The sequence below is a fragment of the Micromesistius poutassou genome (genome assembly GCF_964030765.1).
Source record: "Micromesistius poutassou genome assembly, chromosome: 2".
Taxonomy (NCBI): domain Eukaryota; kingdom Metazoa; phylum Chordata; class Actinopteri; order Gadiformes; family Gadidae; genus Micromesistius; species Micromesistius poutassou.
The window spans coordinates 21,107,729-21,131,129 of NC_140272.1; the positions used below are offsets into that span (position 1 = coordinate 21,107,729).

The 23,401-nt window shown below is 41.1% G+C and overlaps 1 protein-coding gene across 1 annotated transcript; it reads left to right on the forward strand.

The window, feature by feature from the left end:
- Window positions 1–935: 935 nt before the first annotated feature.
- Window positions 936–18,236, forward strand: cept1b (choline/ethanolamine phosphotransferase 1b). Its single transcript, XM_084463845.1, has 10 exons — window positions 936–1,057; window positions 3,629–3,904; window positions 6,006–6,180; window positions 6,848–6,995; window positions 7,087–7,228; window positions 9,204–9,288; window positions 11,500–11,631; window positions 11,997–12,155; window positions 12,230–12,355; window positions 17,376–18,236. Exons 2-10 carry the CDS (start codon window positions 3,714–3,716, stop codon window positions 17,490–17,492), a joined length of 1,275 nt encoding a protein of 424 aa, XP_084319971.1. The 5' UTR covers window positions 936–1,057; window positions 3,629–3,713; the 3' UTR covers window positions 17,493–18,236.
- The last annotated feature ends 5,165 nt before the right edge of the window (window positions 18,237–23,401 follow it).

Sequence of the window (23,401 nt, forward strand, 5' to 3'; positions counted from 1 at the left end):
TACAGGAGCAAAAACCATTGATTGACAATATAACAGTGCGTGGTACGTATAATTTGGATGGTATAGGAGAAATTTGTTAAGCAATATGCAGTCAACATCTTTCCCAGTATGCTATATTAATTAAATAAGTGTGGAGAAACATTGAGCAACCAAAGAAATGCTCTGTGTATCTGATATATGTTCTTAGAATGTTGGGACTGCACAGAAGGAATGCTCTGTTTAGATGGGCCTCAAGGAGGTCCATGGGGACGGGCAATATGTCACCATATAAGCAAAGAATGCAGGGAGATGGCACCACATGTTCCCAATAAGGGAAAATGCATGAGATGGGGTAACAATGTATGGATGATATATGGGCACAATGGAGCATAAGAGCAGGGGCCAGAGAGTGGCTGTTCAGTTCTTTGTCAAACCAACTCAGGATTTTGTCGTTGCTTGTTCTCAAGTGATAATAAAATCTTTAGCACTCAAACCTTCGGCTTCCTCGATCTCTCTTAGTTTTTGTTTAGATGTTGTATTTTATCTACGACAATGGTAACGACATTATGGCTTTTAATAAAAATCTCTATGATGAAAATTAATGGGATTTTTACTTCCGGAACCACACTGTTACGCTCCAGAATATTAGATAGATAATATTAGATATTAATAGAAACCAGAATATTTGTCAGATCCCACATTTTACTTTTTATATATTGAATATTTAATAGGGTAATATCTGATATGTATATATATTTTATATTGAGCGTTTTATATTTTGTTTTCTTTATTGTTCAGCCGCTCTCGCAATGCAAAAGTTGGTTTCTCATGCCAATAAAGCTTGAATTGAATTGAAATTGAGACTGGTGGAACGCAGCCCACCACCGCACGCTCTGAGGGATCCGCGAGCTTCTTATGCTTTTACTTTGAAGGCGAGCCTCACCGGAAACAGTGTTTCCTCAACTAGTCGCCTGGTTGAAGGAAGGTACTGGTCAGACTGGGTCAAGGCTCTGGTCAGACTGGGTAAAGGCACTGGTCAGACTGTGATCGCCGAGGGTAACACAGGCTCTGCTCGCAGGTACGTCTGTGTCATGGTACTGTGGGCGGGTGTGTCCTCTGTGGGTTGATCCTGTGGGTCTGTGTGATGTACATAGCTTCAGCTAGCTAGCTATAGCATGCTATTTTAGCAGATTAGCTAAAGCTGTCACGGACCAGGACAGGTCCTCTGTCTGGGAGCTGTGGGGCTCACTAGACATGTCACCAGTACACCAATGGTGTAAGCGCTGATTCAGTCGTTATACACACACACACACACACACACACACACACTATAAATATACATACACTATACACACACATACAGTAGACACACACTAACCCTCAGTAAAGGCTCAGTACTGGTTCACAGGCAGAAGGGTCAGACATGCACCAGTCATTCAGTGCTGGAGTGGCTCCACAACACGTTTAAACAAGCTGTACTGGTTTATATGGTTTATTTGGTCATACCGTGTGAGATGGGCAGCTGTACTAGTTTCTATGGTCATACCGTCTGAGCTAGGCAGCTGTACTGGTTTGTATGGTCTTACCCTGTGAGCTAGGCAGCTGTACTGGTTTGTATGGTTTATATGATCATAACGTGTGAGCTGGAAGCTGTGCTGGTTAATGTGGTCATACCCTGTGAGCTGGGCAGCTGTACTGGTTTATATGGTATTACAGCTAGGGAGGCACTGAGGACGTTCACGTTTGCCTGCTTGGCGGCACCAAGTAAGATACGAGTACTGGCGAAAGAGGTCGCCGTGACCCTCGTTATCTATGACGGACTGGGTTATTGTGACTGTTAAAGCAGGTGCTAGCCTCTACTGTTCGTGGTGTAGCTGGTGGTAGCCTCTACTGTTAGTGGTGTAGCTGGTGGTGCTAGCCTCTACTGTAAGTGGTGAAGCTGGTGGTGCAGTAGCTACTGTTACTACTACTAGCTACTGTCACTAACAGCTACTGTTAGTGGTGTCATCAATCCCAATCACTGGGATTAAACTACATTAGTCCTTTAAAATACTTCCCAAAGTCGTATGGAGTCCTATGGACTATTTGAAATTACCATGCATGTGTTCATGTAAACAGCACAGGAATTACTCTGTTGACGTGCATGGTTGTTGACGTCCATGGTTGTTGAGGTGGCAGCCTTTCCCTGCAGGTATTTTTGGATTTTAAACTTCATGTTGTTTTGCACCGTATCAACAACGGTAAGGTTTCATATAGGTTCTCAACCTTTTTACCAAGAAGGTAGTAAATATTATATTATATTCCGACGTCCCCCTGTACAATTACACAAGCCATTTGTCATTACAACAAAAATAAAAATATATAAAAAAGTTTTAATTATAAATACTAAACAAACTAAACTAAAAATAAAAGTTCTTTACATTGCTTAATTATTGTTTTTTTTAACAAAATATGACAAGATGAATAGGCATTTTCAAAACATGTGCAGAAAAATTTGGTAAACTAAAAAAGTAAACACATTTCTACAATCCAGAGTTTACATTGAACAGTTAATTATCTAAATTTGCAAAGCTCTTCGCTCAGTTTGAGCTGCTGCTGCTCACTTATGAGATCATTCATGTGGAGGGATTTTTATAAGGCTTGTCATCCTCAAGGTTCATCTATCTGTTCAAGCATGTCAGTGATTCCTGAGAAGGCGAGTTCTCCATAGTTTGTATATATCTTTTTTAAAGCCTCGCCTTGTTCATGCTGGTGCTGGATAATGTTGTATTTGCACCCTGCATTGCTTTGTTCTTTTTGGTTTCACTGAACATATCTGCCAGTAGCGGAGTTGAGCAAGCCATTTCTGATCCACCAAAGACTTTGCTAGATCAGGCCTCCTGTCCAAAAGGAAACGATGCAGCTCCTCCCTCAAGCCGAACAGACGCGTCAGCATCCGTCGCTGGATAACCATTTTAGCGCTGTTTGCAGGAGTGGGTGTCGGCGCCCATCTCCTTGCAGAGTGCAGTGATTCATCTGCAGTTTGTTGACTAATTTTAACATTTTAACAGTGCTGTCAAAGACCGGCTTCCATGTCCTTTGCAGCAAGCTTGTCTCTGTGCAGATAACAAATCACACGGGACAGCTTTTCTTTTGTTGAACTTCTGAGTCTGTTCATGTTCAGTGCAGGTAGTCCAGTTTATTCGATTTGACTTGACACTCAATGCTTCAAAAAGCTCTCTTACTGTGGTTTGCAGTTATTTACAAAACCTTGTGTATCTCATTTCACCATTTTGGACATGCCTGTTGATTTGGATATCATTGTAACAAAGGGCAGGGCACTCGACTCTTATTTCTTCAGACATCCATGACATGAAATGTCATTTGAAATGGTATTTTTGGCCAATTGCACAGATTTCTCTTTTCTCTCCAAATAATGATCTCACTATCAGTTCCATAAGGCATAATCAATGTTTCCCCAATTGTATGATGCTCTGTGTTTAGCTATTCTGAGAGTATTCCACAGTGCATGCTATTTTAGTGGGTTTCTTATCCACAGCTGTAGTTGTCTACGTATCGGCTTCTGCACTACCTAGTTTCCCATTGGCCCAATCCACAACTGTCCATAGGATTATTGTAAGTAGCTTGTTAATCCTGGTTCTGGTTTCAGTCCCTTAGGGTTCCAGGCTTCCCAGCAGAAGTGGACAGTGGCTGGAGTGAATTAAGTCTTCTGCGGCAGAGAGCTACCCAGCTCAATGGTGACCAAGGTGCACCAGCAGCAGGGCAGCCTGCGGTTGCGGCGAGGCCTGGCCAGGGACAAAGACCCAGTGCAGGGCATGGGGATGGAGGCCACCTGCTGGCTTACCCCTGGCACGCTGCGTAGGCTGATTGAACTCCCCTCACCTCCGCTCTCTCGACACCAGCTGAAAAGACTGGAGGAACACAGGTGACCCCATAGGCTTGTTGGTCTACTTTTCCTGTTGCTGGTGTTGCCTTTGAAATACTGTGGATACCTGTGTCCGGTGTCGCCATTATGGAATATCACATCAGGCATGTCTCAAGGTTTAAAACTATGTAAACGTGTAGGCAACAGATAATTTAAAGGGCTATAAAATCCAAACTAGGTCTGGTACAAAATGACCTCATCATATAATATTGGTTATGTCTTTGAAAAGGTTTCCAAGTAACTTCTTTCACCCTGCCCCAAGAATGTTTTCATCAGATTAGTGTAAACCGGAGGTGGAGCCGGTGGAACTGTCCAAAAAAAGTAGGATTTCTTGAGGTGACTAGCCGATGGGTACGTTCACCTAAGAAAACTAAATCAATAAGCACTGTGCGGTGACGAGATGCGTTGCTTGACTGGACATGCCAGGGAGGGAAAACAAAGCTCAGATGGGAGGGCTCTGCAGAGTCTGACTACTTGAGCTGGCAAAGGGGGTCTGCAGGACTGGCATCAGGTTGACACCAACCAGATGTTTTTCCATTAAGCTTCCGACAGCCACCAGGCACCATCTAGTGTCACCACGTACATTGACCTTAACACTAGAGTAACCCCTCCGCCAGAGCCTGAAGCCTCATGTCTAATGATTGTTGCATCAACCTTTTAATTCAGATGGGAAATCCTGCCATAACAAATCAATGTGTCCGATGGCTCCATCCAAATTAGAAATAACGCAAAAGCTTCAGTAATTGATGGAAAACTAGTCAGACTAGTGTAAACTCACCACTATTACTTATAAATATATATATACTTGGAGGACAGTGATTGTTTTCATGTAAATTTAAGCGTTTTGTGTCAGCGTTTTCAGTTGAGCTCTGGGGTAAGTGAGCCACCGTAAGTCAACAATATGATTGTTAGCTTTCCTTGAAGGCAACAGCCTGCAGCCTTGTTTTGTAACTTTCATTTTTCGAGCTGTATTTCAGATTTGTACCATAGTGGGTTCCGGGTTCCGCCTTCCACGATCTGTACTGTTTCCCAATCATTGATTTGTTAGTGGCGTCCTGCCACCATGTCTACTGTGTCCCATAAGAATGAGTCATTACCGTAAGGCTCAGCGATAAAATAATTAATACATCATCACAAACAAATTAACAAATGCTGTCCAATTAAAAAATAAAAATAAAATAATAATTCTCCTCAGTGATGAGACTACATGATTTATTCTGTTATCACTGGAGGTAGGTGGTCCTGAAGTCACATGGTGGGCACCTCACCTTTCAACAGTGGTAATATCTAGTTTGCACTTTAGTTTTAGTTTGCATTTTAGTTATATTTATTAATCAAATGCAATCCATTTATTAAAATACAGCAGCTTGCAGATTCACTTGGAACAAATTAATATAAAATATTGTTTAGAAACAACTAGCTTTAGTTAGGAACAGATTTAGAGGTTACCGCTCAGGGGCCCATTGTCTCATGATCCACCAACTGTTAGGATATAGTCAACACACATGTTGGAGGTAGATTAACCTTCCTCACCATTAGCCCTGCTGTTTACCAGGTGAAATCTGTCTCACCAGTTGGTGACAACTTGTCAACCCTTATTTGGGGTCATCTGCAGGTAATAATGATCACCATTGCAGTGTCCTCTTTGGCATTTTGAAGCAAGCTATTCAGATTTCTGAAAAAAAGCTAAAAAAATAAATAAATAAAGCCTTTGACCGAAAATCATCTTAAGGCATGATGGGCTTACAGTGTAGAAACAATACTCAATCCATCAGACATTGATTCAGTCCAGAAGAATCTGTCCCTTCTTCAACATTCAGACCACAAGAAGAAAAATACGCTTGAGGCAGTTTAGAAGTTTAAAAATGGGTTTGTCAGCATTGTCTTCTTCTCCATGGTTTGGTAAAATAAGAAGTAATGCCACACCTGAAGTTTATTGTTTTGAAAATCAAGTTATCCTCCACCATTTCAGTCAAATACAATTTTTTATTTAATCAAGTATATAGTTTATTTTTGACATTGACTGTTGGCCCATGAATGTAGAGCTGATTGATTCATGTGATTGTGTAATGAACCAGTGGCCCTGCTGCTGTCACTGCAGATACAGCAGTGCTGGCCGCTCCCTGCTGGAGCCCATGATGCAGCACTACTGGGAGTGGCTGGTGGGACGGGTCCCGGCCTGGATCGCTCCTAACCTCATCACGGTGGTGGGGTTGGCTACCAATGTCTTCACCACCTTGGTGCTTGTGTATTACTGTCCCACTGCTACAGAACAGGTAGGTCATCAGACTTGAGTATGATTCATTATTAAAAATAAAGACGTTAAAGAACCCAGCTAAAGAATTGGCTAGCGTAATCTGCTAAATAACATGAATGGACAACAGCAAGGTAGTCTGGCCAGAGTAAGGCCGATGGCTCGTTTGAAACTGTGGTCCTTGGGTAGGAAAGCATTTGAAAACGATTCAATTTGCAACCACATCAGTACATAACTATTCACAAACGGCACATACATATTTCTCAAATTAACATTTTGACAAATGTCAAAAATAAGTAAATATATTTTTGAGCCAATAAAACATGTGTTTAATGGTCCCCTGTGTGTGGGCTACTATTTGTTCTTTAAATTAAAAGAGATTCTTATTTGTGAACCTGTAGTTTTGATTGACACTACTGATGTTTTTATCTGGAGAGCATTTTTGCAGTGGTTCTGCAAATCGCCCATTATTCTGCTGCTGTCTGGAGCACATTGCATTTCTGCTTTATTTTTCTTTCATTGTTATAATTCACACAAAAACATTGCTAGCTGTTTAAATTCTTGTAAAGTTCACGTGGAAATACTGTTGCAGGAACAGAAGACATTATACAAGACTTGAATGTCTTTCGACTATATGCAATATTTAAGTTTGCAGAATTTTGAACTCCTTCTCCCTCCTTCTATTCAAGGCTCCTTTGTGGGCGTATCTCTTGTGTGCTGTGGGCCTCTTTGTCTACCAATCACTGGACGCTATTGATGGGAAGCAGGCCAGACGTACCAACAGCAGCTCACCTCTAGGGGAGCTGTTTGACCACGGGTGTGACTCTCTCTCCACAGGTATGTTACTGAGCAATGCTTCAGTTGAAGACTTATTGGTTAGCCTCCGCGTACCAGACCATGTGACCTTCTTTCTCCACCCCCTGTCCAGTCTTTGTAGTGCTGGGCACCAGTATAGCGGTCCAATTGGGCACCAACCCAGACTGGATGTTCTTCTGCTGCTTTGCCGGCATGTTCATGTTCTACTGCGCCCACTGGCAGACCTACGTGTCCGGCACCCTGCGCTTCGGCATGTATGTTCTGGTACATATTATGGGGATCTGGTTTCAAAAGAGGACATTTAATGGGATGTGTGTGTATATGTATGTGTATATATATATATATAAGGGTTGGGCAACGATTAAAAGTTTTAATAGATTAAACACATAGTATTGGTGAGTTAACTCACGATTAATCACACTTTTAAAATTCTATTTTAAATCCACTCCAATTGTAGTTAAATGAGATTATCAAATGGAATGACACATTATCATTCATACCAAATGTACTTAATAAGCAAAAACTAGACCAATTGATCTTGAGAGAGTTTTATTGACTCACTCAGTCAGTACGTTTACATGCACAGCTTAATTCGATTAAAGCCATAGCTCAATTATGCTCCTCAATTGGACAACTGCAATTGTCCGCGTATACATGGTGGTGAGTATATCGATTCATTGGCCAAAGCGTGTCATTCCCCGGTACGATAGGTGGCGCTGTGCCCATTTCAACTAGTGGTAATAGAGCCACCGGTTGACCTCTTTACGTCACCAGCAACAACAAACTCATTCGAGAACGCGATGTTTCAGCAGACAGCTGTCAGTTCACTTCGGGTCCATATCATTCGGCAGAGCAGCCGACTCCTCCGGCTGCTCTGCCGGCGGAGCAGTCCGCATACGACCGAGAGGTCGGAACAATGGAGCGTCTGAGAAATTATATGGACCCGAAGTGAACTGACAGCTGTCTGCTGAAACATCGCTTTCTCCTCCATGTCGCGTTTCAATCTGGACTTCGGAGAGTCAAAGCCAAAGTTAATTTCCCCCAATTCCTTTTCCCCATGGGCAAGATAAACCCGACTAGGAGTCTTTACTTGTTGTGGAAGTACCAGAGAGTCGGAGAACCCGACGCAGTCTGTAAGATTCACAATATCAGAGAATACCCCCGTCAGTTCGGCCGCGGCATTGAATGAATGAAGATCATAGTTATTTTACAACCTCGTTGATGAGCAACATTTAGAAAAACATGGACTTTTAATTCAGCCTTTGGTTAAATCGAAGCGTAGTGTGTACTCAATGCACGTTGACGATGATACACTCCTTATAGGGGGTAACTACATTAGCATGACACCGGCTTCCTCCATCTTCTGCGCCAGCTTTTTAAATAAATCGCAGACCCAAAGTTAGTTGACAGCTGTCTGCTGAAAACATCTTTCTCCCACCGGAGCAGCCCCTCCGCCGCCCGTCCGTATACATTCCCCGCCGCGGCGCAATGAATGAATAAAGATCATAAACACGTCGGGAGAAAAAAACATTTATTTTGACAGATGTGCCCGAAGTTACTACTTTACAACCTCGTTGATGACCCACATTTAGAAAAATATGTACTTTTAATTCAGCCTTGGGTGAAATGGAAGCGTAGTGTCCGTGTGCTTCCACCTTTAATGAATGCATGCCATGCGCACTCCCGCGGCCGGGACACAATTCTTATAGGGGGTAACTACATTCACCGGCTTCCTCCATCTTCTGCGCCACCTTTTTAAATAAATCGCCGTTTCTCGTTATCCCTTATCCGATGGCGGCGACAACAACAACAAGACTATCGTCTCCTTCTACTTTCGGCTCACGGCCCCGGGAAAAGATCTCGAGCATGCGCAGAACGCAAATCAACGCATGAGCCAATTCGATTGGCTACATGCACGCTTAGCTCGACTATGAATCGCATTATCTAGGGGTCTTAACTCGACTATGAGTAAGCCAATTCGATTCGAGTATAGCTTGACTAAGGTGTATACATGCATCTTAGTAATCCAATCATAGTTGGACTAAGCCAATAAGTCGACTTTCTTGAGTGTCATGTAAACGCACTGAGTGTGGGTTGAATATGAAACAGAATCAATTTGTATTAATCGCGTTAAAATAAGATTGCGTTATAATAATAATATATATTATTATTTTATTTTTTTAATTGAAAAAGAATTGTACTAAACTTCTTTTTTTTTCTCCTACTTAGCATCGATGTGACTGAAGTACAAATCTTTATTATAATCATGTATTTGCTGGCTGCCATCGGAGGATCTTCTTTGTGGCAATCACTGGTAATTCATCTCAGATTCTCATACTTTCACTTTAAGAACATACAGTATGTTGCTATGGGTCATAAATGATCAGCTTTGAATATAACTATATATTACATATGTTGCTATGGGACATAAATGATCAGCTTTGAATATGACTATATTATATATGTTGCTATGGGACATAAATGATCAGCTTTGAATATTACTATATATTACATATGTTGCTATTGATCATAAAGGATCAGGGATTTTCAGAAGTCCTTTGTGGTAGAATATTTGTTTGTTCGTCTTTTGGTGATAATGAGGTAAGAACTTGTTATGAAGACATAACCAGCTTGATTCTGCCATGATAATGAATAGTTATCTTTAGGGGTGCACGATAAATCGGGCCGATAACAGAAATTATTACGTCATTCCGATAAGTCCGATATCATGACGAATAGCCCCGATAACATAGCCTATATAATTTCAGTGCCCCACTCGCACTAACTCTAAATGAAAGGTCTTATCGTAACCCTAAAAGTACACATCATACAATCATTACAATACATAAGTTCACAACTGCACGTGTATATAGAAAATGTTTTTTTTTATTATTATGTTACACCTTTCCTGCTGTCGGCTCCCAGGCCGTAGTTGAGGAGCACAGCGTCGATGTTCTCTCGGGGGTACCACCCTTCACTTTGACTGGCAGTGGGTCTGCTTATAGGTTGGAATATGGTCGGATTATGGTCGGAATAAAGCGGTATATGATGCATCGCTGCAGCAACATTTAAGATGATCGTGATGAAACTGGGAGGTGCTGCGGGGGTAAGGGGTTCACTCCTCAGGGCCATCCAATCTCTGTACTCCCAAAGCGAGAGCTGTGTCCGCGTTCTCGGCAGTCAGTTCCATTCCCGGTGGGTGTTGGCCTCCGCCAGGGCTGCGCTTTGTCACCAATCCTGTTTGTGATATTCATGGACAGGATATTGAGGCGTAGTCGTGGTGGGGAGGGGTTGCAGTTCGGTGATCTGAGGATCTCAACACTGCTCTTTGCAGATGATGTGGTCCTGATGGCATCATCGGCCTGTGACCTTCAGCACTCACTGGATCGGCTGGCAGCCGAGTGTGAAGCGGCTGGGATGAGGATCAGCACCACTAAATCTGAGGCCATGACTCTTAGCAGGAAAAGTACCTCGGGGTCTTGTTCGCGAGTGAGGGTACGATGGAGCGTGAGATTGGCCAGAGAATTGGAGCAGCAGGGGCGGTATTGCATTCGGTTTACCGCACCGTTGTGACGAAAAGAGAGCTGAGCCGCAAGGCAAAGCTCTCGATCTACCGGTCGATCTTCGTTCCTATCCTCACCTATGGTCATGAGGGATGGGTAATGACCGAAAGGACGAGATCACGGATACAAGCGGCCGAGATGAATTTTCTCAGGAGGGTGGCTGGCTTCTCCCTTAGGGATAGGGTGAGAAGTTCAGTCATCCGGGAGGAACTCGGATTAGAGCCGCTGCTCCTCTGCTTCAGTCAGTTGAGGTGGTTCGGGCATCTGATAAGGATGCCCACTGGACGCCTCCCTTGGGAGGTGTTCCAGGCATGACCAGTGGGGAGGAGACCCCGGGGAAGACCCAGGACTAGGTGGAGAGATTATATCTCAACACTGGCCTGGGAACGCCTCGGGATCTCCCCGTCAGAGCTGGTCAATGTGGCCCGGGAAAGGGAAGTCTGGGGCCCCCTGCTTGAGCTGCTGCCCCCGCGACCTGACCCCGGATAAGCGGATGAGGATGAGGATGAGGCGATGAGTTCTGCCCATTCTGCCTCCGTTGCTGTCTGCGGTCAGACCAAAACACACCTGAGTGACAGTGACCCTGTGAACCTCGACCCTACGTCATATCCCGCCCCTTGCAAGCCAGCCCCCCTAAACCCCCCGTTGATTCTACTGATGTCTGCGTGACAATGTCATGATCTTAGGGCATGATCATATATATGTGTATGTGTGTGTGTTATCGGTTATTGGTATCGGCCTTTAGGAGCTGAAATTTATTGGTTATCGGTATCGGTTAAAAAAAAAAGTTATCGTGCATCCCTAGTTATCTTGTCATAACCTAGTTTTTTACGTTAAGATTAAGAGACTTGCTATTCTTATTAAACTAGATGACGATACTGTTGTCTCTGACACGCTGTACATACAATCCTTTCATGATGACACCGAAATACATTAATTTGTGTATTTTCTTCACACCACAGATTCCAGTAGTAAATGTCCAAGTGAAAATGGTTCCTGCAATCTGCACTTTTATAGGGGCTATATTCTCCTGTACAAATTACTTCAGAGTAATCTTTACTGGAGGTGTCGGCAAAAATGGATCCACAATAGCTGTACGTATGTCTGTGTATTTGTGTGCGCGCTAACTGTACCTAATGGCTTGATTAATAATCACACATAATTTTATTCCCTCTTTATCTTGCATTAATTTAGTCAATTCTGTGTTATTATATCTATTATATAACAGACAACAGAATATAATGTTTTTAATGGGCATCAGTACCTTAAAGGACTGTGACACATTTTTATTACAATGTTTCTGCAGATGTTTAGCACACAGTTGTTTTAGGCATAGTCAAGACATTGAATATTCACATAAGATAAATATATACGCCTGCTTTTATATGAAAGTATGCTGGTATTATGGCTGTACCCTGGTTAACTGTGAGCTTAAACTAACATGTTTCTATCTTCCCAGGGAACCAGTGTTCTGTCTCCTGTGTTGCATATCGGCTCTGTTATAATGCTGGCTATGATGATATACAAGAAATCGGCTGTCCAGCTCTTCGAGAGACACCCATGCCTTTATATTTTGGCCTTTGGCTTTGTAGCAGCCAAAATCACCAATAAATTAGTTGTAAGTTGACCTCTTCCTTCCATGCCAAGTTTCTATGCAACTCTTCATTGTATTAATGGGTATTTTGTTCCTAGGTCGCTCATATGACAAAAAGTGAGATGCACCTCCATGATTTAGCATTCCTTGGACCAGGGCTGCTGTTCCTAAATCAGTATTTCAACAGTTTTATCGACGAGTACCTGGTGCTGTGGATTGCATTGGTAAGTAGACTAACTAGCCAGCCGTTCAAAATGCCTATTCTAACTGAATGGTCACTATAACATAAATATAAGAAATAATGGTTTCATTATGTTGGTTCAGATTTAGGTTTTGTTTGTTAATCATAATTGACAGAAAAGTGTGTTTGTGTGAGTAGTGTGAGTGATTGAGAAAACAACCACCTAACACTAACCACATAACCCTGAAGGAAGGTATATGTGGGAGATGAGGTGTATAGGATGAGGTCTCTTTCGTTGGCGGTATCGATTATTGGGAATGGGGTTCTGTTAATTCTGTAGCAGCGACCTGTCAGGATCAGCTGGAATGGTTAGTGGAACCCTTGTGGTTTTCATGAGGACCAACTGGGTGTGGGGGTTGTCATAAATTGGTTGTACTGTTTCTCATAAGCATAGTGCACCACTTCGACTATAGGGGGCCCAAAATCACACCGAGACGCCACCTTCCTACTATTGAAAGTGTGTGTGTGTGTGTGTGTGTGTGTGTGTGTGTGTGTGTGTGTGTGTGTGTGTGTGTGTGTGTGTGTGTGTGTGTGTGTGTGTGTGTGTGTGTGTGTGTGTGTGTGTGTGTGTGTGTGTGAGTAAAAGTCACTAGTTTTATATAAATTATTTTATTTGATGCAAAATGATAGTTCTGGTGTATAATGATCCATACAGTGAATGATATCCCAGAATCTCATCCCAGTTAATTGGCTGAAACTGAAACAATGTAAAACCCGGTCTTAAGCATAGTGTAAATAAGATTAACAGTAATTAAAAACATTGAGCTTACCTGAAGTTAACAATTCCCTCAAAACAATGTTCCCTAAATACTGTTGTGTGTTAGAATTCAAATTAATAGCAGATTATATTAGCCTTAACCTATGAAACATCTCTTTAAGTTACAAACAAAATATGATTTGTCACCTTGTAGCACCCTCTAGTGGCTGCTTGTGGGAGTTCACCACGTTGTCCATGGAAGTGCTTAAAACCAGGAAATGAAAACAGTCCGTAGGGTGTTCACTGATTCAGTGCTCACTGAATATCGGTTGTCCAATCACATGGCCAAACACACGCTGCACTACGCGCTCATTTGCATAAAGTTAACTGAAGTTTGCCCTGCCCCCATGCAAGTCTACCTACAAGCCATTGCCCCGCGCGATACCGAGGAGGCAGTAGCCTAACATGGGGCGGCACATCTGGTGGGGCGGGCCCGTTAGGCTTCACCATTTATAGCACATGTCTCTCTATTAAGAAACATAAGCTCAGAGATCTCCCTGACCAAACACGCAGTCTGACTCTTGAGTCGTTTCCCCAAAATACAAAAACAAAGTAAATCTAAACTGTTAAGGTAAACCACCAGATCATCCTTCCCACCCCTTGGGGTGGGAAGGATGCAGTTTATTAAACCTACACTTACTGCACCCTGTAACCATACTTTTGTTCATTGTATTGAATGATATACTAAACCACCAAGAGATAATTGATGACATTAGGCAGAGGAGGGCTCTCGTAGGTGTTGAAGGTTCCAACGGTTAGCTCTGGGTAGGTCATGAGGTCATTGAGGTTCAGGGCGTTGATTCTGGGTAGGTCATGAAGTCATCAATGTTCAGGCCATTGGCTGAGGCTCTGGGTAGGTCATGAGGTCATCGAGGTTCAGGGTGTTTGCTCTGGGTAGGTCATGAGGTCATCGAGATTCAGGCCATTGGTTGAGGCTCTGGGTAGGTCATGAGGTCATCGGTAGTGATGGCAAATGAAGCTTTTTATGAAGCATTGAAGCATTGAACCGTGAATGTCGAATCATGGATCAAATGTCCGAAAAGGACCGAGCGGGATCTTTTCCAGCGGCGAACAGAAGCTGCTTGTGGAGGTCTATGAGGAGTACACGCATATAATAACTCAAAAAGGGAACACCGTAACCATTAATAGAAACAGGGAGGCTGCCTGGCACAAAAATCGGCGATCTGTTGAATGCATAAGTAGTATTAAGCGTAACATATTTTAATTTAATATTGACCATGGATTTAAAAGCAGGGAGATGGTCTCGAGTTAACATGTCGGACTTGTACCCGGTCGTCCGGGGTTCTATCCCCACGCAAGTAGGCTAATAGTAATATAGGAAGCATTACTAGAGAAATCAAATAACTTTTCATGCCATTTATTTTCCATTTCTTTGAATATTCTTAATTAGGTAATTAATCAAATTAATAAAGGGAATTACAAAATGAAGCCAACGCCAAGAATACTACACATTAGAACTCGGGTCGCACGTATCACAGGGCAAGTGCTAGACCATTCACCCAGCCGCTGATTACTGATAACCCGATAATACATAGATTTGTGTAAAAATGTGTTGAACAAATAGCCACAGTAATAATAGATAGCAATTCATTGAATTATTTCATTTGCGTCATTTAATCTTAGACCCTTAGTGAAAATATACGCTGTTTGTACTTCATATATGTACATTTATGACAAAATTGTGAGGACTGGGCTTGGCGGAACCTTCTGATGGTACAATTGTTGCTGACAGATGGATTTCTCTGAAACACCGCTCAAGTTAGCCTGACAGTTAACCTGCTCCCGACCAGGTTAGTTTGGTCGGATAAATTGCCATGGTTACTTAGCGGAGATTCCCTTAAGTGACGTTCATGGAACGCAACTCTAGCTGAAAGAAGCCAGGCTAAGCAAAATAAGCCCGGCTTTGGGTTTAGCTTGGTTGATGGAATACCCCCCAGCTCTACCTCCTGAGCTAAGCCGACCTCAGATGTAAACAAATGACGGGGGCTGCCTTGTTTGTGCTTGTCGAATTATGATAGGGTGCTGGGAATTACTCAAAGATTGAATGATATAATGATCCAATACGCAAAAGCAACAATGCAATAGCAAAGTTATTGAATAACACAAATTATCCATAGTTTAGAGCATGTGTCGGTGCTCAGAGAGAGTGGTCGACTACACAAGGCGTTAATGTGAATCAGCTAGAAAGAGATGGCGAGCCCAAGTAGTCCAAAAGCAGCTTTCTTTAAATGGAAATATAGCCATTACTTTTCCCTCCAAGAAATTAAGGGGACAAGTGTAAGCGTGAAATGCACATTATGCCCTGGAGTCAAGTACCTGTCCACGTCGTCATCAAGTTCCAAAATATATATTGTGTAGTCTCACATTCCCACAGCAACGTTAAAATTGTTTAGATTTGTGCACTGTGGATTTCTGTTTGTAATGTATTGAGTATTCATTTCATTATAATACTCAGATTTATCATAAATAATTGAACACACATTTTTTTTTAAGTTCTTTCGAAGAGGGATGGAGATGGGGTCCAAATTATTTGACACATCAGTATTTAAAAAATATTTGAAAGTAACGCAATAGTTACTTTCCAAAGTTACTTTTAGAGTTTGTAACTCCGTTACTACTACTACTACTACTACTACTACTACTACTCAGTTACTACTTTAGTTAGAGAAGTAACTAGTACTTTAACTAATTACTTTTTTAGAGTAACTTGCCCAACACTGTTCACAATTCCCGAGATATGGGAAGGTTATTCGCCCAAAATTCGCCCATTCATTTCCATTGGAAAATTCAAAACACGCTGATTCATGCTTCATCTTCTTCAACACTTCAACCACTTAATACATCATAACTTGGTCAAAATTCAACCGTTTACCATCGTTCAAACAATTAAACAAATATACACATTTGTATCTTCAATAATATTTAAACAGAATTTCGATATCATTTATACTTTTTTCAGAATCACAGTTTTAGTTTTAAAACATTGTATTCGTCAGTTGGTCCCATTAAAAACCGTCTGCCCATTCTGACACTTCAATTACTTAATACATCGTAACTAAATCATTTTTCAACCAATTACCGTTCAAACCATTGAACACATCTACACACTTCAGAATCACAGTTTTTGTTTCTTACCGGCAGTTTTCAGTTGCTCTCATTGATTTCCGTTGACGTCAGAGAGTGAGGACGCACAGGCACACACACACACACACACACACAATAGCTCCGCCATTCTTTTAAAGAGACATACGCACGCACGCACGCAATGGCTCCGCCATTCTCTTAAGAAACACACATAGACACGCAATGGCTCCGCCATTCTCTTAAGAGACGCACACGCACACGCACACACATTAACATTTGGAATAACATTTTTTGGAACTTGAATAAAGCACTACATCAGCTACCACTACTGCTTCAAGATTCAAGAGTTGTATTGGTCACATACAAGAAGCACAGTGAAATACAAAAGTGGCAGTGCCTGCAGAGATTGTGCAACATTCAAACATATTCAAATATGAAAATTAGGTGACAAATAGAATAAAAATAAGAAATAAAATAACAATTCAACTAATTATCCCTATATATAATACAAATCTGGAACAGTTTGAAAAAGACAAATGTGCAAAAAACAATAAATAGAGATATACTACACAGTAAATCGAATAAAATAAGTTAGTAAGTTCAGGTAGTCTGTTATAACTATTGTCTGCGTGTGTGCATGAGTAGGACAGCATGTGTGACTTGGTTGGGGGCCCTGTTGAGATCAATATTTACAGTCCTGATGGCCTGGGAAAAGAAACTCGTTTGCCTCATCGCAGCACTTCAAACAGTCCGTTATTGGGGTGATGGGAATCCTTCATGATCCTACAGGCTCTGGTTCTGCACCTACTGGTGTATAAGTCCTGCAGGGGGGAGAGTAGTTATTAAATTATAATTATTCAACATTCAGCTTCAGCAGTGGAGCGGAGCATCTCAGCGTCAGCCGATGTTAGCAGTATGACTTCAAAACCCTTCAACTCATTCATACTTCATTCTACAGACTTCATTCTACCTTCAAAATGTTCAGCAGAATTCATGCAGTGAATTCTGTGTTTTCAGTGTCAGCATTCACACCGCAATACCTTCAGGAATTGCATTTCTAGTTGATTTTGTTAGTGTTTCATTTGTTATGTTGTGCTATTGGAAATGTATTTTTAACTACCCTACCCCTCTCTTTAAACAGATCATTTCATTCTTTGACTTGCTGCGTTACTGTGTCAGCGTTTGCAACCAGATTGCATCCCATCTGCGCATCTTTGTCTTCAAAATCAAGCCTTCACCTCCATCTGGGTTTCATTAAGGACAGTGCCCCCTACTGCAAACAAGATATTAAACATTATATAGATACAAGATTTATATAACAAATATAGGCATTTTACAAGTGATTGTTTTTGCAAATACTGTTAATTTAGAATTGAGATCCTTTTCGTTCATTAGGTCTGTAAGTACAAATTTTATTTCCATTTCTCCAATGATGGATATACTTAAAAGTTGGATGACTACACAGTATTGAAAGAAAAATAAACGCAAACTATTCAATGTGTTTGAATGTGAAGTTCACAGATTGTTTAGTTATCCTTTATATAAATACTGTCACTTCATTTATGTTCTACCTAAGTTCTTCTAAGTTAAACATACTGCTTTGGGACATTTTTGTATATTCTCTTGAATACACTGCAAGTCAAATTGTTAGGAGTAAAATATTTGTTTTGTTTTTGCAGTCAGAAATGCCTTGCACCCTGTTTCGAAGTCTGAACTTGTTTTACAACATTTTGTGGAAATGTTTGCTTTTATACCTCTTACTTGTTTTATATTCTTGCATCACAACTATAACCATTTATTGACTGTCTCATGCTTTCATTTGCTCATAGGATATGTAATGTCTTATAGCAGGTATTGATAACATTTCTAAAATGTTGTAATAAAAAGTAACTAGATCAGCTGAGCTGAATCTCTGTATGTGTGTGTAAATGTTTATTCCCTCAAACTGTGCTGACTTGATTTTTTTAATTTATCTGTACTTGCTAATAAAATTTACCTTTGAGTATTTAATGCCAATACATACGTGTGTGTCTCCGTGGTTCCCAACCGTGGGGTGCATATGAGGCCACAAAGAGTACTGACTGATCTATTAATAATAACGTGCCCCTTGGCTGATTCAGCTCGGAGTTCTTGGGTATCGCCTCTAAACCCACAGGGGGCTTTACACTTTACCAAGTGTTTTCTCAACATCTTTGTTGATTGCTTTCTGACTGTTTTTCATTATGAAATCGCTGCATTGTGAACATGAATATATGACCTACTTTATTAGGTTTCCCTTCAACTAAAGTAGTCTTCCTCATGTTAGCCCTCATGACGAGGCTTACTGCACAACAGATTAAGAACATGATGGATGTGATTCAAAATGTATTTTCTTCATATAAGAGACATGATCCCAGATAGCACAGAACTTCATCAAGCAATGTTGCATCTAGATTATATAAAGGTGGTGCTTAAATATTTATTTTGACAATGATAATTATAGAAACCATTACTTATTGTTTACCACATTTCATGTCAAATAAAAAATGTAAATGTAATCTATATGAAACCTGTTACATTACGTTCATTATGTAGCAAATCAAATGTTTAAAATTGGTTTTGTTTGACACCTATTAAGGCTAGATTTTGATATGGATAAATGTTACCCTTTTTTAAGGTTTTAAAAACATTACAAACAACGTCACTCAATATGAAACTCTATTGACATGAGCTCTGCCTCTGGTCATTACCCGACCCCGCTCAGGAGTTGGGTCCTGAGCCGTGTGGTGGAGAACCTGTCTGGTGTGGGAGTGTGAGGAGGTATCAGGTGCTTTGGGCTGCATCTCACCTCCCCCTTAGTTAAATCCAACAGGTATCTGGGAATGGAGTGGTTCTGCAGCACAGTTCCAGATAACTACCTCCCTGTTAGGAAAGAGGTCAAAAGTTTATTATTTTTTGAAAACATTCTTAAAAGCCAAGAGCTTTTTCAATATCAATGAAACTTAATCGCCTATTGCTGGCAAGTAATAGTATAATTTAGAAATGTCACACCAGAGGGCAGCTCGTTCACAGTGATTTACAGTTTTTCTCAGTCGCTTTGGTACATTTCTCGAATCATCCTCGACATTTGCAAAACAGTAAGTGACAAAAACAAAGTGGCAAAACAAATAGCAAAACACCATGGATTACCTGCAAAGCCAGTCTCTTGCTCAAAATCCTTAGTTCATCTCTCAAATGTAAATATCTGTGTCAATGAACATGTCAGTGCCATCAGAATGACAAGTCGGATAAGACTGTATACGGATGTAATTAATGTCAATGTGGGCAGGTCGCGGGTCGTGGGCGAGTCTTAGAAAAGAACCTCTCCAACATGGGCGGGTCGTCATTAGGTTTTAATCACGAGAGACGCGATTCCCGGGAAATCTGAATATGATCAAACCTATTTCCTGATTCCCGGGAAAGGTTATGATGGGAAATAAGGTAACACTTTACAATAAGGTACGCAAAAACGTGTGTAGTTACTGAGGAACGAATGAGTAATGAATGATGAACGACCAGGGCCCTAACTGGGGCCCTAACGGGGCCCTAACAGAGCCATAAGTGACAGTTACTCAGTAACTACTGAGGAGTTACTGGTAAACAGACTAGGGGACTACTGTATTCGTTACTGAGTCTGGGTGTGTGTTTGAATCAGGCATTTGGGCTGTTATGTACTTGCTGATAAAGTTGTTACTGTGAATGATGAATGACCAGGGCCCTCACTGGGGCCCTAACGGGGCCCTAACAGGGCCCTAAGTGACAGTTACTCAGTAACTACTGAGGAGTTACTGGTGAACAGACTAGGGGACTACTGTATACTAAATCTGGGTGTGTGTTTGGATCAGGCATTTGGGCTGTTATGTACTTTCTGATAAAGTCGTTACTGTGAATGATGAAAAACCAGGGCCCTAACTGGGGCCCTAACACGGTCCTAAGTGACAGTTACTCAGTAACTACTGAGGAAATACTGGTAAACAGACTAGGGGACTACTGTATTCGTTACTGAGTAACTGTCACTCAGGGCCCTGTTAGGGTTCCAGTTAGGGCCCTGGTTGTTCATCATTCGTTACTCAGTAACGAATACATTAGTCCCCCAGTCTGTTTACCAGTAACTCCTAAGTAGTTACTGAGTAACTGTCACTTAGGGCCCTGTTAGGCCACCGTTAGGGCCCCAGTTAGGGCCCTGGTCATTCATCATTTGTTACTCATTCGTTCTTCAGTACAACTACACAAGTTTTTGTATACCCTATTGTAAAGTGTTACCGTGAATTGTGCTCAAAACCAATGCTCGTCACCTCCAAATGGTGCGCAATGGCATAAATAACCCTATTTAAGCTTAGTTACACGTTTGCATTGAAAGGGACTGAGTTATCAACTTTTCCAGTTTTTATGCGGTCAAAATGCTTTTCAGAGCGAGAGAAGCACTTTTTGACCAACAATGTGTTTTTTACCCTAACACGTAAATTGTGCTCAAAACCAATGCTCTTCACTTCCAAATAGTGCGCCATGGCATAAATAACCCTATTTAAGCTTAGTTACACGTTTGCATTGAAAGGGACTGAGTTATCAACTTTTCCAGTTTTTATGCGTGCAAAATACTTTTCAGAGCGAGAGAAGCACTTTTTGACCAACAAAGTGTTTTTGACCCTAACACATGAATTGTGCTCAAAACCAATGCTCTTCACCTCCAAATTGTGTGCAATGGCATAAATAACCCTATTTAAGCTTAGTTACACGTTTGCATTGAAAGGGACAGAGTTATCAACTTTTCGAGTTTTTATGCATGCAAAATTCTTTTCACAGCGAGAGAAGCACTTTTTGACCAACAATGTGTTTTTGACCCTGACATGTGAATTGTGCTCAAAACCAATGCTCTTCACTTCCAAATGGTGCGCAATGGCATAAATAACCCTATTTAAGCTTAGTTACACGTTTGCATTGAAAGGGACTGAGTTATCAACTTTTCCAGTTTTTATGCGTGCCAAATGCTTTTCAGAGCGAGAGAAGCACTTTTTGACCAACAATGTGTTTTTTACCCTAACACGTAAATTGTGCTCAAAACCAATGCTCTTCACTTCCAAATAGTGCGCCATGGCATAAATAACCCTATTTAAGCTTAGTTACACGTTTGCATTGAAAGGGACAGAGTTATCAACTTTTCGAGTTTTTATGCATGCAAAATTCTTTTCACAGCGAGAGAAGCACTTTTTGACCAACAATGTGTTTTTGACCCTGACATGTGAATTGTGCTCAAAACCAATGCTCTTCACTTCCAAATGGTGCGCAATGGCATAAATAACCCTATTTAAGCTTAGTTACAGGTTTGCATTGAAAGGGACTGATTTATCAACTTTTCCAGTTTTTATGCGTGCAAAATGCTTTTCAGACGAGAGAAGCACTTTTTGACCAACAATGTGTTTTTGACCCTAACACATGAATTGTGCTCAAAACCAATGCTCTTCACTTCCAAATAGTGCGTAATGGCATAAATAACCCTATTTAAGCTTAGTTACACGTTTTCATTGAAAGGGACTGAGTTATCAACTTTTCCAGTTTTTATGCGTGCAAAATGCTTTTCAGAGCGAGAGAAGCACTTTTTGACCAACAATGTGTTTTTGACCCTAACACGTAAATTGTGCTCAAAACCAATGCTCTTCACTTCCAAATAGTGCGCAATGGCATAAATAACCCTATTTAAGCTTAGTTACATGTTTGCATTGAAAGGGACTGAGATATCAACTTTTCCAGTTTTTATGCGTGCAAAATACTTTTCAGAGCGAGAGAAGCACTTTTTGACCAACAAAGTGTTTTTGACCCTAACACATGAATTGTGCTCAAAACCAATGCTCTTCACTTCCAAATAGTGCGCAATGGCATAAATAACCCTATTTAAGCTTAGTTACACGTTTTCATTGAAAGGGACTGAGTTATCAACTTTTCCAGTTTTTATGCGTGCAAAATGCTTTTCAGAGCGAGAGAAGCACTTTTTGACCAACAATGTGTTTTTGACCCTAACACGTAAATTGTGCTCAAAACCAATGCTCTTCACTTCCAAATAGTGCGCAATGGCATAAATAACCCTATTTAAGCTTAGTTACACGTTTGCATTGAAAGGGACTGAGATATCAACTTTTCCAGTTTTTATGCGTGCAAAATACTTTTCAGAGCGAGAGAAGCACTTTTTGACCAACAAAGTGTTTTTGACCCTAACACATGAATTGTGCTCAAAACCAATGCTCTTCACTTCCAAATAGTGCGCAATGGCATAAATAACCCTATTTAAGCTTAGTTACACGTTTTCATTGAAAGGGACTGAGTTATCAACTTTTCCAGTTTTTATGCGTGCAAAATGCTTTTCAGAGCGAGAGAAGCACTTTTTGACCAACAATGTGTTTTTGACCCTAACACGTAAATTGTGCTCAAAATCAATGCTTTTCACTTCCAAATAGTGCACAATGGCATAAATAACCTCAATAGCCTCAAGCGCTAGGATTGGACAGGCAAACTCACACGCTGACTCCTAACCATAACCGTAACCCTCACCCTAACCGTAACCGTAACCCTCACCCTAACCATAACCATAACCGTAACCCTAATATTCATGATTCCACTTCCGAAAAATTTGCTAACGTTATTCACCGTAGTTCTAAAGGGGACTACTTTTTGAGGGAGATGAACTCAAACAGAGTATACATTTATTAAGCATGCAATATGAATAAGAAAAAGCAGAATTATTAAAGTATTTGAATTGTTTTATGATGTTGGCAAGCAAGAAGTAGAATAAACGAGATAATCACCTCAAGGCAGGGCAATAAACAGTTTGATATGCCCGGCTCGTGGAAGGTTACCGGTAAGCCGTGCATTAGCCAGGCATATCAAACAGTTTATTGCCCTGCCTCTCGGTGATTATCCCTTGCATATCTGATATCTTATTGGGTTGTAAACAATTGTAAACAGTAAACATTGGAGTTGTAAACATTATTTGTAAACAAACCTTTGTCTCTGCTGTGCGCCACTTCTGGAGCTCTTCCAGACTTTTCTGGCTGTCAGAGTCCAGGGCCCCATTTCCCGATAACAATGAATCCATGCTCGTATGATCCTTTTCACGATGGATCTTACGATGCATCGTAACTTTTTTGCGAGCGTTTC